The sequence below is a fragment of the Pecten maximus genome, chromosome 16, assembly GCF_902652985.1.
Source record: "Pecten maximus chromosome 16, xPecMax1.1, whole genome shotgun sequence".
NCBI lineage: Eukaryota > Metazoa > Mollusca > Bivalvia > Pectinida > Pectinidae > Pecten > Pecten maximus.
The window spans coordinates 6,270,099-6,283,881 of record NC_047030.1 but is presented as its reverse complement, the minus strand read 5'-3'; the positions used below and the strand labels follow the sequence as shown (position 1 = coordinate 6,283,881).

Below are 13,783 nucleotides of genomic sequence, written 5' to 3'. Positions count from 1 at the left end.
AGCTGTCTAAGTGTTGATAAAATGTGCATGTTATGTAAAATATTAATGAAAATCTAATCAAATGATGGTCACCGTAAAGAATACATTCATGGCATGATTGTGTGACAAAAATCATGTTTCCATCGCGTCATTTGGCTGTTTCCCATAGGTGGCAATCGACAGAAGTCCCACATATTTTCAAGGACAGCCATTTATAAAGGTAGAACTAGACGTGTTAGATGACCCCGCCGATCAAATTCGGATATAGTAATGTGATGTTTCACTGATGAATCCGTATATTAGTAACGACAAGCGTATAAAAACACGAAAAAATTATGAGACATAGAAACAGAAATACATTTATTATAAATTGAGGTTTGCAGAAAAGCAAACCACGCTTTCTGCTACACTATACGAGCATTATTATGAGCTCAAGCTGACAGTGGATTTGGAAGTATTTTGAACACCCCCCCCCCCCCCCCCCCCCCCCCCCCTCTTACACATATACGATATCATATTTTTCAATTCAAGTTAGCATTAAAAAGGTAATTTTGCTTCCTTCAGTAAAACGTTAAAACGAAATCAATCAAGGTGATAAACATTACATTACCATCATCAGTAAAACATCCATTAATGGACATTAAACTGTTTTATTTCCTGCCGTTTTATATTACGTTTCTCTTCTTTATTTCGATCCTTCGTGAGCAACACCTATGAGTGATATTAGCACTTTGACTTCTTGTTTTTATTAGGCTTTACTGTATATTTTGCAACACTAAAAAGCGATACATTGATTTTCACTATATTCGTGTCATTTAAGGTACCACGAAAATAAATACGCAGCTAATAATGTTACCTTTTATCTTTAATGTACAGATAAAAAATATAGATATGATGACCAGCTTACTGTGAAATGTTGACAAGGTGGTGTCCTGTAAAATCCAGATTAAACTCCTGGGAACTAGTCCCATGCCGGGGTCGTAAAATGTCACTACAAAATTGGCATGTAAATGAAGTCAGTATACTTTAAAGCCAAACTTATATGTTGTGCATAAATAATCTCACTCTATGATATTCCGAGTATTCAAAATGATCATCAATGGTAATAGCAGAAAGAAATCTGATGATTATTTGATATGATACTAAGCGGTGTCGCCCCAGACACAAAGTTTTGGTTATAGGTGTTTTCACAATCAAAATAGGTGTGCTCTCTGCTACTGTTCATACCGCGGACATTTGGACAAACTCCGTCAAAGAATGGAAACAAATAGAACGGGTCGGAAATCGGGAGAGTCATCTCCGATCCAGCGTCAGTGGCATCGTTCCTGTAAAAGACATTTACCAATCGATTCGTGTAAAATACAAATACAGAAAGGCAATTCATAGTTTTACGGACCTGACCTGGACAATAGTTCCCGAGTCCGAAGGCCGATTAGGATACATTTCAGGCCAGGTCGTAAAACCATGGATTGCCCGAAACTAAAGTCTGCATTTACTTTAATGATAATAAAAAAAAACGAAGAAAATTCCTTTAAAATACTTCATCACATCACTGGAAGGTCAATATAACGTTTCGCCAGGTTCGTGGAATGTCATATTGACCTATGCTAAAATATATATCTCAGCACACATGACATGGTTTCATTTTTTATCAGGAGTCAATATAAGATTCCATGGACCTGGCGAAACGTTATATTGACTCCTCAAATAATTGATGTCATGTGATCTCATAAGGACCAATGAGTGATAGTGTTACATACCAATCATATGATTAAAAGGCGTTTAAATGCAACCAGCGGTTAAAGGTTTCTTGATTTCATTATTACACAGTTATTCAAAATGTTTAATTTTAGATAAGATTTTGAAATAGAAAATATTATTGAGAGGGGTGATTACAAATTGGCATTGTGTTTAAAGAAATGTTTCACTTTTAAGGTATAAAGTACATTAAGTAGCTATAGCCAGTATTACTGTAGTGTGTACATACTTGCAGCAGAAGTGTAGAGCGACATCACGTGTTGTGTATAAGTCGGGTAGTGTGCCATTTCTGGTTCTGTCGGCGTGGTTACCACTGTCCTCCTCATCAAAAGAAATTAGCCCTTCCCAAAAGTCTGGAATTTATACATACATTGTAACAGATCATCAAGCAATGTTAACCACAGTGACATTAATTGCACAATATGACTGGAAATGTATCTTATATACCTAGCAATATTTTCTCAGTTACTAGTAATCAATTGAAGGGATATTAAACATGTTTATCATATATCTTTATATGCAGTATGAATATATTCACATCGGTTCACGATATACACATGTTATTAATCCAATATGGTTAAAAAAAATAATATTAATTTATGGGTATATTGCAACTCCCCATCAAAATTTTGGCATTTGTGTAAGCCTTGATCATGTTTAGAGACTGAAGCTTGTTTGTTGCGGAAAAAAAAGACAGCAAGAAATATATTGTTGTTAAAGGCCATTTATTGAATGACTGATGAACTCTTGCGAGTCCACAATATATCATTATTCAACATGAACAATGTTTGATGTTATGGAAAAAGCACAGTGTATTTACTGAATATAATGATGTAGCAACAAAGATGGGAATAAATGATGGCAGGTCTGTTTCTAGAATAAACATCAAGGGTGGGATAAAAAGGGTGGGTTTTTGAAGCAAAAAATGTCCACAGCATGTAATTACTAATGTAATTGCAACTCCCCATCCAGATTTTGGCATTACTTTTGACATATTTTGAGTTTCCTGGTCCTCTCCTAAAGTCAACATTTCAGGCTCTTTTAACATCATTGACGCGTAATAGAAGGACGAAGCTGCTGTATGACGCAGTTTCATCCATGTTGGTTCTATTTTATCTAACCTTCGTAATCAAACAATAAAACAAGGCCCATATATATATATATATATATATATGATGCCACTAAATTAAAAGGAGAATACGACCAGGTGGTCAGATAGGAAAGCGTGTTCTGCTTAATGGACGAAATCCAACATGTAACTATAATTAAGATTTGTTTAGTCATGTAGGTAAGTTTAGAATAGTACAAAACACTCACTTTATTAACAAATACCGATATTGTTTAGTCATGTAGGTAAGTTTAGAATAGTACAAAACACTCACTTTATTAACAAATACCGATATTGTTTAGTCATGTAGGTAAGTTTAGAATAGTACAAAACACTCACTTTATTAACAAATACCGATAACGGTTTCATGACCTTAAGTCGACAAAATATATCAATAATGAAAATAAACAATGGATAAATGGTATTTTTACTATAGAGATGAGGCATAATGTGGAAACTCGTCAATGTGCTACTTCGTTCTTTTAGGACTCGTAAGTGATCATAAGGGCCTAAGATATTGACATCTAGGAGCTAAGGATGGAAACTCAAAACGGGTCCAACGAAATGTTAAAATCTGGAGGGGGGAGGGGTCGGGGTGCTATAAACTAATGACTCGTGTCATAACCAATGATAATTATGTTTTATTTATATTACAGCCAATGATAATGTGATAATGTGTTTAACTTATATAATAGCCAATGATAATTTGTTTTACTTCTTTAACAGCCAATGATAATATGTTTACTTATATAACTTATAACAACAAATGATAAAATGTTTTACTCATATAGCAACCAATGATAATGTATGTTAAATTGACGTTGATGAGTCTGAAATGTAATTTTATCCATCGACTTTATATCTAAATTCATCCTTAATAAGATAAGAATAAGTTTAGTTTTCAGGTATATTCTATTTTATCCCTAGGTATAAAAAAGAGTATGACCATTATCTAATGGAAGAGAAATAAAAGATGACACTATCTTTATATTTGTGTGCCCCAACTCACTCAGAATTAAATGCAATATTTATGTAGTCTACCATATGCTACCGATACCGCGCTGTACATAAATCAACTGTATTATTTGTATTATGTGAATTTTATGTCTTTATGTGGTGAAAAACATCTTAACTCTATGCTTGAATATCTACCTGTGTATTTTAATATGTTACGGTTCTTTTTTTGTTGTGTAGTATATGGAAATAAAATTCATTTGAATTGAAATTCATAAAACCTTAGTCTTTGTTTTCTGAGTAATGTCAACTGTAACGAGCATTATCAAATTCTACATGGCGGTATCATTTCTAATAGGAGAGAAAAGTGTACTGAAATTCGGTAATACACACAGATATATACCTAGGAAACCGACGGTACAGAAATATATCTAACACTAACATCTGGTACCCACGGTACAGAAATATATCTAACACCAGCAACTGGTACCTACGGTATAGAAATATATCTAACACCAACATCTGGTACCTACGGTATAGAAATATATCTAACACTAACATCTGGTACCCACGGTACAGAAATATATCTAACACCAACATCTGGTACCCACGGTACAGAAATATATCTAACACCAGCAACTGGTACCCACGGTATAGAAATATATCTAATTAAAACCAACAAATGGTACCCACGGTACAGAAATATATCTAATTAACACCAACAAATGGTACCCACGGTACAGAAATATATCTAACATCAACATATGGTACCCGCAGTATTGAAATATATCTCATTTACACCAAAATATGATGAAAAATACAGTACTCTGAAAATGATCGCTTATAAGAATTCGGGATGTGATTAATCATTTATTCACTTTAAATTCGAAAGGTAAGAAGCGAAGCTTTAATTTTTTGAAGATGGTTTGTAGGTACCAGTTGTTGTAAATATGTAACGTTTGGATGATGGTTGTAATAGTGTAAAGTATGTAACATCTTAAGTATGATAATAATAGTGTAAATAAGGTAACTTTTAGTTGGTGATATTTAATAGTTTTAAGGATGTTATGCTTGGAGAGTGGTAATATTGCAAAGTATGCAACAACTTGAGGATGGCAATAGTGTTAAGTATGTAATGTTTGGAGGGTGGTTTGTTATAGTGTAAAGTATGTAATGTTTGGAGAGTGGTATGTTATAGTATATAGTATGTAACGTTTGGAGGGTGGTATGTTATAGTGTATAGTATGTAACGTTTGGAGGGTGGTATGTTATAGTGTATAGTATGTAACGTTTGGAGGGTGGTATGTTATAGTGTATAGTATGTAACGTTTGGAGGGTGGTATGTTATAGTGTATAGTATGTAACGTTTGGAGGGTGGTTTGTTATAGTGTATAATATGTAATGTTTGGAGGGTGGTATGTTATAGTGTATAATATGTAATGTTTGGAGGGTGGTATGTGATAGTGTATAGTATTTAACGTTTGGAGGGTGGTATGTTATAGTGTATAATATGTAACCTTTGGAGGGTGGTATGTTATAGTGTATAATATGTAACGTTTGGAGGGTGGTATGTTATAGTGTATAGTATGTAATGTTTGGTGGGTGGTATGTTATAGTGTATAGTATGTAACGTTTGGAGGGTGATATGTTACAGTGTATAGTATGTAATGTTTGGAGGGTGGTATGTTATAGTGTATAATATGTAACGTTTGGAGGGTGGTATGTTATAGTGTATAATATGTAACGTTTGGAGGGTGGTATGTTATAGTGTATAATATGTAGCGTTTGGAGGGTGGTATGTTATAGTGTATAGTATGTAACGTTTGGAGGGTGGTATGTTATAGTGTATAATATGTAACGTTTGGAGGTTGGTATGTTATAGGGTATAATATGTCACGTTTGGAGGGTGGTATGTTATAGTGTATAGTATGTAACGTTTGGAGGTGGTATGTTATAGTGTATAGTATGTAACGTTTGGAGGTGGTATGTTATAGTGTATATTATGTAACGTTTGGAGGGTGGTATGTTATAGTGTATAGTATGTAACGTTTGGAGGTGGTATGTTATAGGATATAGTATGTAACGTTTGGAGGGTGGTATGTTATAGTGTATAGTATGTAACGTTTGGAGGGTGGTATGTTATAGTGTATAATATGTAACGTTTGGAGGGTGGTATGTTATAGTGTATAGTATGTAACGTTTGGAGGGTGGTATGTTATAGTGTATAGTACATGTAACGTTTGGAGGTGGTATGTTATAGTATATAGTATGTAACGTTTGGAGGGTGGTATGTTATAGTGTATAGTATGTAACGTTTGGAAGGTGGTATGTTATAGTGTATAGTATGTAATGTTTGGAGGGTGGTATGTTATAGTGTATAGTATGTAACGTTTGGAGGGTGGTATGTTATAGTGTATAGTATGTAATGTTTGGAGGGTGGTATGTTATAGTGTATATTATGTAACGTTTGGATTGTGGTATGTTATAGTGTATAGTATGTAACGTTTGGAGGGTGGTATGTTAAAGTGTATAGTATGTAATGTTTGGAGGGTGGTATGTTATAGTGTATAGTATGTAACGTTTGGAGGGTGGTATGTTATAGTGTATAGTATGTAACGTTTGGAGGGTGGTATGTTATAGTGTATAATATGTTACGTTTGGAGGGTGGTATGTTATAGTGTATAGTATGTAACGTTTGGAGGGTGGTATGTTATAGTGTATAATATGTAACGTTTGGAGAGTGGTATGTTATAGTGTACAGTATGTAACGTTTTGAGGGTGGTATGTTATAGTGTATAGTATGTAACTTTGGATGGTGGTATATTATAGTATATAATATGTAACGTTTGGAGGGTGGTATGTTATAGTGTATAGTATGTAACGTTTGGAGGGTGATATGTTACAGTGTATAGTATGTAACGTTTGGAGGGTGGTATGTTACAGTGTATAGTATGTAACGTTTGGAGGGTGCTATGTTATAGTGTATAGTATGTAACGTTTGGAGGGTGGTTTGTTATAGTGTATAGTATGTAACGTTTGGAGGGTGGTATGTTATAGTGTAGTGTATGTAACGTTTGGAGGGTGGTATGTTATAGTGTATAATATGTAACGTTTGGAGGGTGGTATGTTATAGTGTATAGTATGTAACGTTTGGAGGGTGGTATGTTACAGTGTATAGTATGTAACGTTTGGAGGGTGGTATGTTATAGAGTATAATATGTAACGTTTGGAGGTCGGTATGTTTTAGTGTATAATATGTAACGTTTGGAGGGTGGTATGTTATAGTGTATAGTATGTAACGTTTGAAGGGTGGTATGTCATAGTGTATAGTATGTAACGTTTAGAGGGTGATATGTTACAGTGTATAGTATGTAACGTTTGGAGGGTTGTATATGATAGTGTATAGTATGTAACGTTAGGAGGGTGGTATGTTATAGTATATAATATGTAACGTTTGGAGGGTGGTATGTTATAGTGAATAGTATGTAACGTTTGGAGGGTGGTATGTTATAGTGAATAGTATGTAACGTTTGGAGGGTGGTATGTTATAGTGTATAGTATGTAACGTTTGGAGAGTGGTATGTTATAGTGTATACTATGTAACGTTTGGAGGGTGGTTTGTTATAGTGTATAGTATGTAACGTTTGGAGGGTGGTTTGTTATAGTGTATAGTTTGTAACGTTTGGTGGGTGGTATGTTATAGTGAATAGTATGTAACGTTTGGAGGGTGGTATGTTATAGTGAATAGTATGTAACGTTTGGAGGGTGGTATGTTATCGTGTATAATATGCAATGTCTAGAAGGTTGTAGGTTATAGTGTATATGTTATAGTGTATAATATGTAACGTTTGGAGGGTGGTTTGTTATAGTGTATAGTATGTAATGTTTGGAGGGTGGTATGTTATAGTGTATAGTATGTAATGTTTGGATGTGGTATGTTATAGTGTATAATATGTAACGTTTGGAGGGTGGTATGTTATAGTGTATAGTATGTAATGTTTGGAGAGTGGTATGTTATCGTGTATAGTATGTAACGTTTGGAGGGTGGTATGTTATAGTGTAAAGTATGTAACGTTTGGAGGGTGGTATGTTATAGTGTATAGTATGGAACGTTTGGAGGGTGTCATGTTCTTGTGTATAGTATGTTACGTTTGGAGGGTGGTATGTTATAGTGTATAGTATGTAACGTTTGGAGGGTGGTATGTTATAGTATATAGTATGTAACGTTTGGAGGGTGGTATGTTATAGTGTATAGTATGTAACGTTTGGAGGGTGGTATGTTATAGTATATACTATGTAACGTTTGGAGGGTGGTATGTTATAGTGTAAAGTATGTAATGTTTGGAGTGTGGTATGCTATAGTGTAAAGTATGTAATGTTTGGAGGGTGGTTTTTTTATGGTGTATAGTATGTACATTTGGAGGGTGGTATGTTATAGTGTATAGTATGTACATTTGGAGGGTGGTATGTTATAGTGTATAGTATGTAACGTTTGGAGGGTGGTATGTTATAGTATATAGTATGTAACGTTAGGAGGGTGGTATGTTATAGTGTATAGTATGGAACGTTTGGAGGGTGGTATGTTATAGTATATAGTATGTAACGTTTGGAGGGTGGTATGTTATAGTGTATAGTATGTAATGTTTGGAGGGTGGTATGTTATAGTATATAGTATGTAACGTTTGGAGGGTGGTATGTTATAGTGTATAGTATGGAACGTTTGGAGGGTGGTATGTTATAGTGTATAGTATGTAACGTTTGGAGGGTGGTATGTTATAGTGTATAGTATGTAATGTTTGGAGGGTGGTATGTTATAGTATATAGTATGTAACGTTTGGAGGGTGGTATGTTATAGTGTATAGTATGGAACGTTTGGAGGGTGTCATGTTCTTGTGTATAGTATGTAACGTTTGGAGGGTGGTATGTTATAGTGTATAGTATGTAACGTTGGGAGGGTGGTATATTATAGTGTATAGTATGTAACGTTTGGAGGGTGGTATGTTATAGTGTATAGTATGTAATGTTTGGAGGGTGGTATGTTACAGTGTAAAGTATGTAACGTTTGGAGGGTGGTATGTTACAGTGCATAGTATGTAACGTTTGGAGGGTGCTATGTTATTGTATAGTATGTAACGTTTGGAGGGTGGTATGTTATAGTGTATAGTATGTACATTTGGAGGGTGGTATGTTATAGTGTATAATATGTAACGTTTGGAGGGTGGTATGTTACAGTGTATAGTATGTAACGTTCGGAGGGTGGTATGTTATAGTGTAAAGTATGTAACGTTTGGAGGGTGGTATGTTATAGTGTATAATATGTAACGTTAGGAGGGTGGTATGTTATAGTGTATAGTATGTAACGTTTGGAGGGTGGTATGTTATAGTGTATAATATATAACGTTTGGAGGGTGGTATGTTATAGTGTATATAATGTAACGTTTGGAGGGTGGTATGTTATAGTGTATAGTATGTTACGTTTGGAGGGTGGTATGTTACAGTGTATAGTATGTAACGTTCGGAGGGTGGTATGTTATAGTGTATAGTATGTAACGTCTGGAGGGTGGTATGTTATAGTGTAAAGTATGTAACGTTTGGAGGGTGGTATGTTATAGTGTATAATATGTAACGTTTGGAGGGTGGTATGTTAAAGTGTATATAATGTAACGTTTGGAGGGTGGTATGTTAAAGTGTATAGTATGTAACATTTGGAGGGTGGTATGTTATCGTGTATAATATGTAACGTTTGGAGGGTGGTATGTTATAGTGTATAGTATGTAACGTTTTGGGGGTATTGTGTTATAGTGTATAGTATGTAACGTTTGGAGGGTGGTATGTTACAGTGTATAGTATGTAACGTTTGGAGGGTGGTATGTTATAGTGTATAGTATGTAACGTTTGGAGGGTGGTATGTTACAGTGTATAGTATGTAACGTTCGGAGGGTGGTATGTTATAGTGTAAAGTATGTAACGTTTGGAGGGTGGTATGTTATAGTGTATAATATGTAACGTTTGGAGGGTGGTATGTTATAGTGTATAGTATGTAACGTTTGGAGGGTGGTATGTTATAGTGTATAATATATAACGTTTGGAGGGTGGTATGTTATAGTGTATATAATGTAACGTTTGGAGGGTGGTATGTTATAGTGTATAGTATGTAACATTTGGAGGGTGGTATGTTACAGTGTATAGTATGTAACGTTCGGAGGGTGGTATGTTATAGTGTATAGTATGTAACGTCTGGAGGGTGGTATGTTATAGTGTAAAGTATGTAACGTTTGGAGGGTGGTATGTTATAGTGTATAATATGTAACGTTTGGAGGGTGGTATGTTAAAGTGTATATAATGTAACGTTTGGAGGGTGGTATGTTAAAGTGTATAGTATGTAACGTTTGGAGGGTGGTATGTTATCGTGTATAATATGTAACGTTTGGAGGGTGGTATGTTATAGTGTATAGTATGTAACGTTTTGGGGGTATTGTGTTATAGTGTATAGTATGTAACGTTTGGAGGGTGGTATGTTATAGTGTATAGTATGTAACGTTTGGAGGGTGGTATGTTATAGTGTATAGTATGTAATGTTTGGAGGGTGGTATGTTATATTGTAAAGTATGTAACGTTTGGAGGGTGGTATGTTATAGTGTATAATATGTAACGTTAGGAGGGTGGTATCTTATAGTATATAATATGTAACTTTGGATGGTTGTATATGAAAGTGTAGAGTATGTAACTTTGGATGGTTGTATATGAAAGTGTAGAGTATGTAACTTTTAGAGGGTGGTATGTAATAAGGTTTAGTACCGCTCGGACAGTTCCCGCCATGTCTCATTACACAGTATCTACCCGATGGCCACTCGTCCAAGCCGACGTCTGATGTTTTTGTACAGAAATACCACTGCACCAAGTTGCTGATCACATCGCCTGCGAAATTGCAAATCGTTATATACTGATCATTATAGTATTTTATTACCATAAACAATTACAACGAAATAGCTTTTTCATATCCGTCCATATATGACACTTAACACCGAAGACGTTTATCACTTAAAAACACAACAACAGAGCTTTTTCACAAGTTAAACGTATACCATATCAATGGTTCGGTGTTATAAACTTTGCTATAAAATTTGATTTAATCATAGTTATCATGATAGGAATATTATTGTTGTCATGGCAACAATCCGTTTGATATTCATTATAAAACGGCATGAATGTATTTATTTCTGAGAGAGAAAAAATGATACTGATATGTTAAGACATGTAAACATAATATTTCAAATCAAATTTGTTGGACAATATGACGGAAAATAAAGATTAATACGGAGACCACCGAAAAAGAGAACAAGAACGGCCGTTCCGGAAGGATAAGCTTTGTTCTGTTTGATCGACGACGCCCTGAGAACCAGGGTCGTGAGCGTGGATTAACCTGGCAAATCAATAAACTTCTAACCCGCCGAGCGTCTGACAACACGATCATACCTTTGAGATAATTACTGGAGTGGTAGCTATTCCCACCCGCCTGCATCTCGAACTGTATGTATCCCGTGGACCAGCCATTCGGACAACCGGTGGAGGGTTGCAACAAAGTGTACGTTCCCTTTGGCCAACTTGAGTCTGCAACATTACCAAAACGGTTATGTTAGTTTTTATTAGCGAATTAGTGAAAAGAATAATAGGAATAAGTTACAGATACGGCGAATGTCTTTATGAATCTAGCTGAATCACATATACATGTTTCAACCTTCTGGGATGCGTCAGCAATGGTTGGATGGGCCAATAGCATAGAAATTAAGAAGAGAAAGAAGAGAAATCTAAAGGGGTCCAAACCTATGTTTACTATAGAAAAGGGTACACTATAACCCACTAATAAACGGTCTGGTTAAGGTTGGATATAAATCAACGAAAGGTAAATAGTCATGCAGGGACTTACAAAATTCCTCGGATGATCAGAAAAGTCTTTCAGGAACCTTATTTTTAACAATTTTTAGCAGTGAATATCTATTGGGGGAATTAAGATATCAGGGGCATGACCTTGAATGTTTAATCAAATATATGCACGTTTTTTTTTTTAAATAAAATGTATTACGATCGATTTACGTTTGGTTATATTTCATATTAATGATACGTCTTTTAAGCTACTAATAAAACACTTGAAATATTTTTTTCTCGGTTTTATTTTAACCGTAGCTGGTGACAATGATACACACGGGAATCTAAATCATCGAACTATTATAATGTTAGGCTGTTTTTTTAATTTATGAAATTATGCACTTAGTTTATTGAACCGTATAAAATGCATGACGCTTATGTTATGTATTATGTAAATATGTAGGTTGTATTGCTGCTCAAGTGACTTACCTTCATTCGTCTGATTAGTATGTGTCGTTTCGACTGTAGTTATATCTCTCAGAATCGTCAGATCTGAAGAACTTTCGGTGGCTGTGTGGTCGATCGTGACATCCCCAGGATAGGATGTCGGATCCACAGAACTGTCGGTGACTGTGTTGTCGGTAGCCCCATTTCCAACACCGGAAGTAGGATCCGTAGAGTTTCCGGTGTCTGTGTTGTCTTTACAGGTAATGTTCCCCTTTTTTCTGCTATAGAACATACATCCAGCTCTAGAGACTTCGTATAACTTATCAGTGCCATTTAAGAGCGTAAAGAGTAGCTCGCAAGTTGGATCCCCGCTCTCAACACAAACATTTATACCGTCACAAACACCGCCAATAGTTGGCGCCACATGGATACATTCTCTCGCACACTGGATGGCTGACTTGACTTGAACTGTTCTGTTCATTGAAGAAAAGACAGACCCATCTTCCCCGCAAACATTTGTGAACGTATCGCTAACATAATTGGTACAAGCTGGTAAAACTAAGACAGCATGAATAACAAGAAGTTTTTCGTAGATAATTTTCATAATTACCATCTAACTTGAACAAGCATTGGAGACTTCCCAATACGATACCAATTAGTCAAAGAAGACAATTTCTTGCCTTAGATTCGATGTTGCCGATTAGTAATTATTGCACAAATTCAGTCGGAATGACAATAAATCGTTGTAGTTTCTGCTGTTATTCAACATTCAACATTGGCCTTCCGCTTCTTCACTAACTATCTGATGTATATATTGGATGGTTTATGTGTATAAGGACGTAGGAACCGTTGACTGGAGGTACATTGTAAACGTCATGTATAATGCATATTCGTCAATCTACACGGGCAAGATAATACAGTTGTAATCAATTACATACTTAAATATGGATCAATAAAATCCATTTGATATATTGAGAAACCTCATCAAGGGATTCAGTTTAATATTGACATGATTATAAATATCTGGCATTTATCAATGATTTACCTGAATATGCATACGGTGTCTCTGGAGATTAAAATTAAACATAGATGAAAGCCAACCATTAAGAGCTTAATTTCATATATAAACGTCGGATCGAAAAATAAAGCTAATAACCGTACTACTAAAGATATAATGCCTTAAATAACCTTACATGTTGCTAGGACGTTAAGCACTTCAAAACCAAACCAATAGAAATATTAACTAAAACTAAAAATAAAACTAGGGAAATATAAAAACATTAAAAAAATGTATGAAGACCTGGCTTCATCTACTATGATACTTTTTATCTAATACTTTACAAGCCTCCAGGCAATCATGAAGGTGCAAAAATCTAGACAAATAAGATAACGATAATTAAATGCGATACTGTTTATTGATGGAATGTATAGAAACCATTACATATTAATTGTTCACCTCTCACTCTCCTATACACATTGACAAATTAATTTTAGCTATGCTTCAATTTTGAAAATTTATTCTAAACGGTAATCAAATAGTTGGTTAGGTAGAAAAGTACAAGTTGCGAGTGTCAATGATTCAAAATTCAATGTTTATAGTAATTTAAAAGATTGAAATATATAGTCGACTAGATCTAGAGACTTTCTTCTGAAGTATATCTGTTATATATA

The 13,783-nt window shown here is 34.9% G+C and overlaps 1 protein-coding gene and 1 long non-coding RNA gene across 2 annotated transcripts; one reads left to right on the top strand and one right to left on the bottom strand.

Annotated features, from left to right (window-relative positions):
* Positions 1–317: 317 nt before the first annotated feature.
* On the bottom strand, positions 318–12,924 carry LOC117344915. The gene is made up of 5 exons (XM_033907799.1): positions 12,155–12,924; positions 11,276–11,410; positions 10,598–10,717; positions 1,967–2,090; positions 318–1,304 (listed from the first exon to the last, which is right to left on the bottom strand). Exons 1-5 carry the CDS (start codon positions 12,723–12,725, stop codon positions 1,076–1,078), a joined length of 1,179 nt encoding a protein of 392 aa, XP_033763690.1. The 5' UTR covers positions 12,726–12,924; the 3' UTR covers positions 318–1,075.
* LOC117344916 lies at positions 2,090–4,079 on the top strand. The gene is made up of 2 exons (XR_004536294.1): positions 2,090–3,025; positions 3,091–4,079. It is a non-coding gene; the product is annotated as an uncharacterized LOC117344916 (long non-coding RNA).
* Positions 12,925–13,783: the final 859 nt, after the last annotated feature.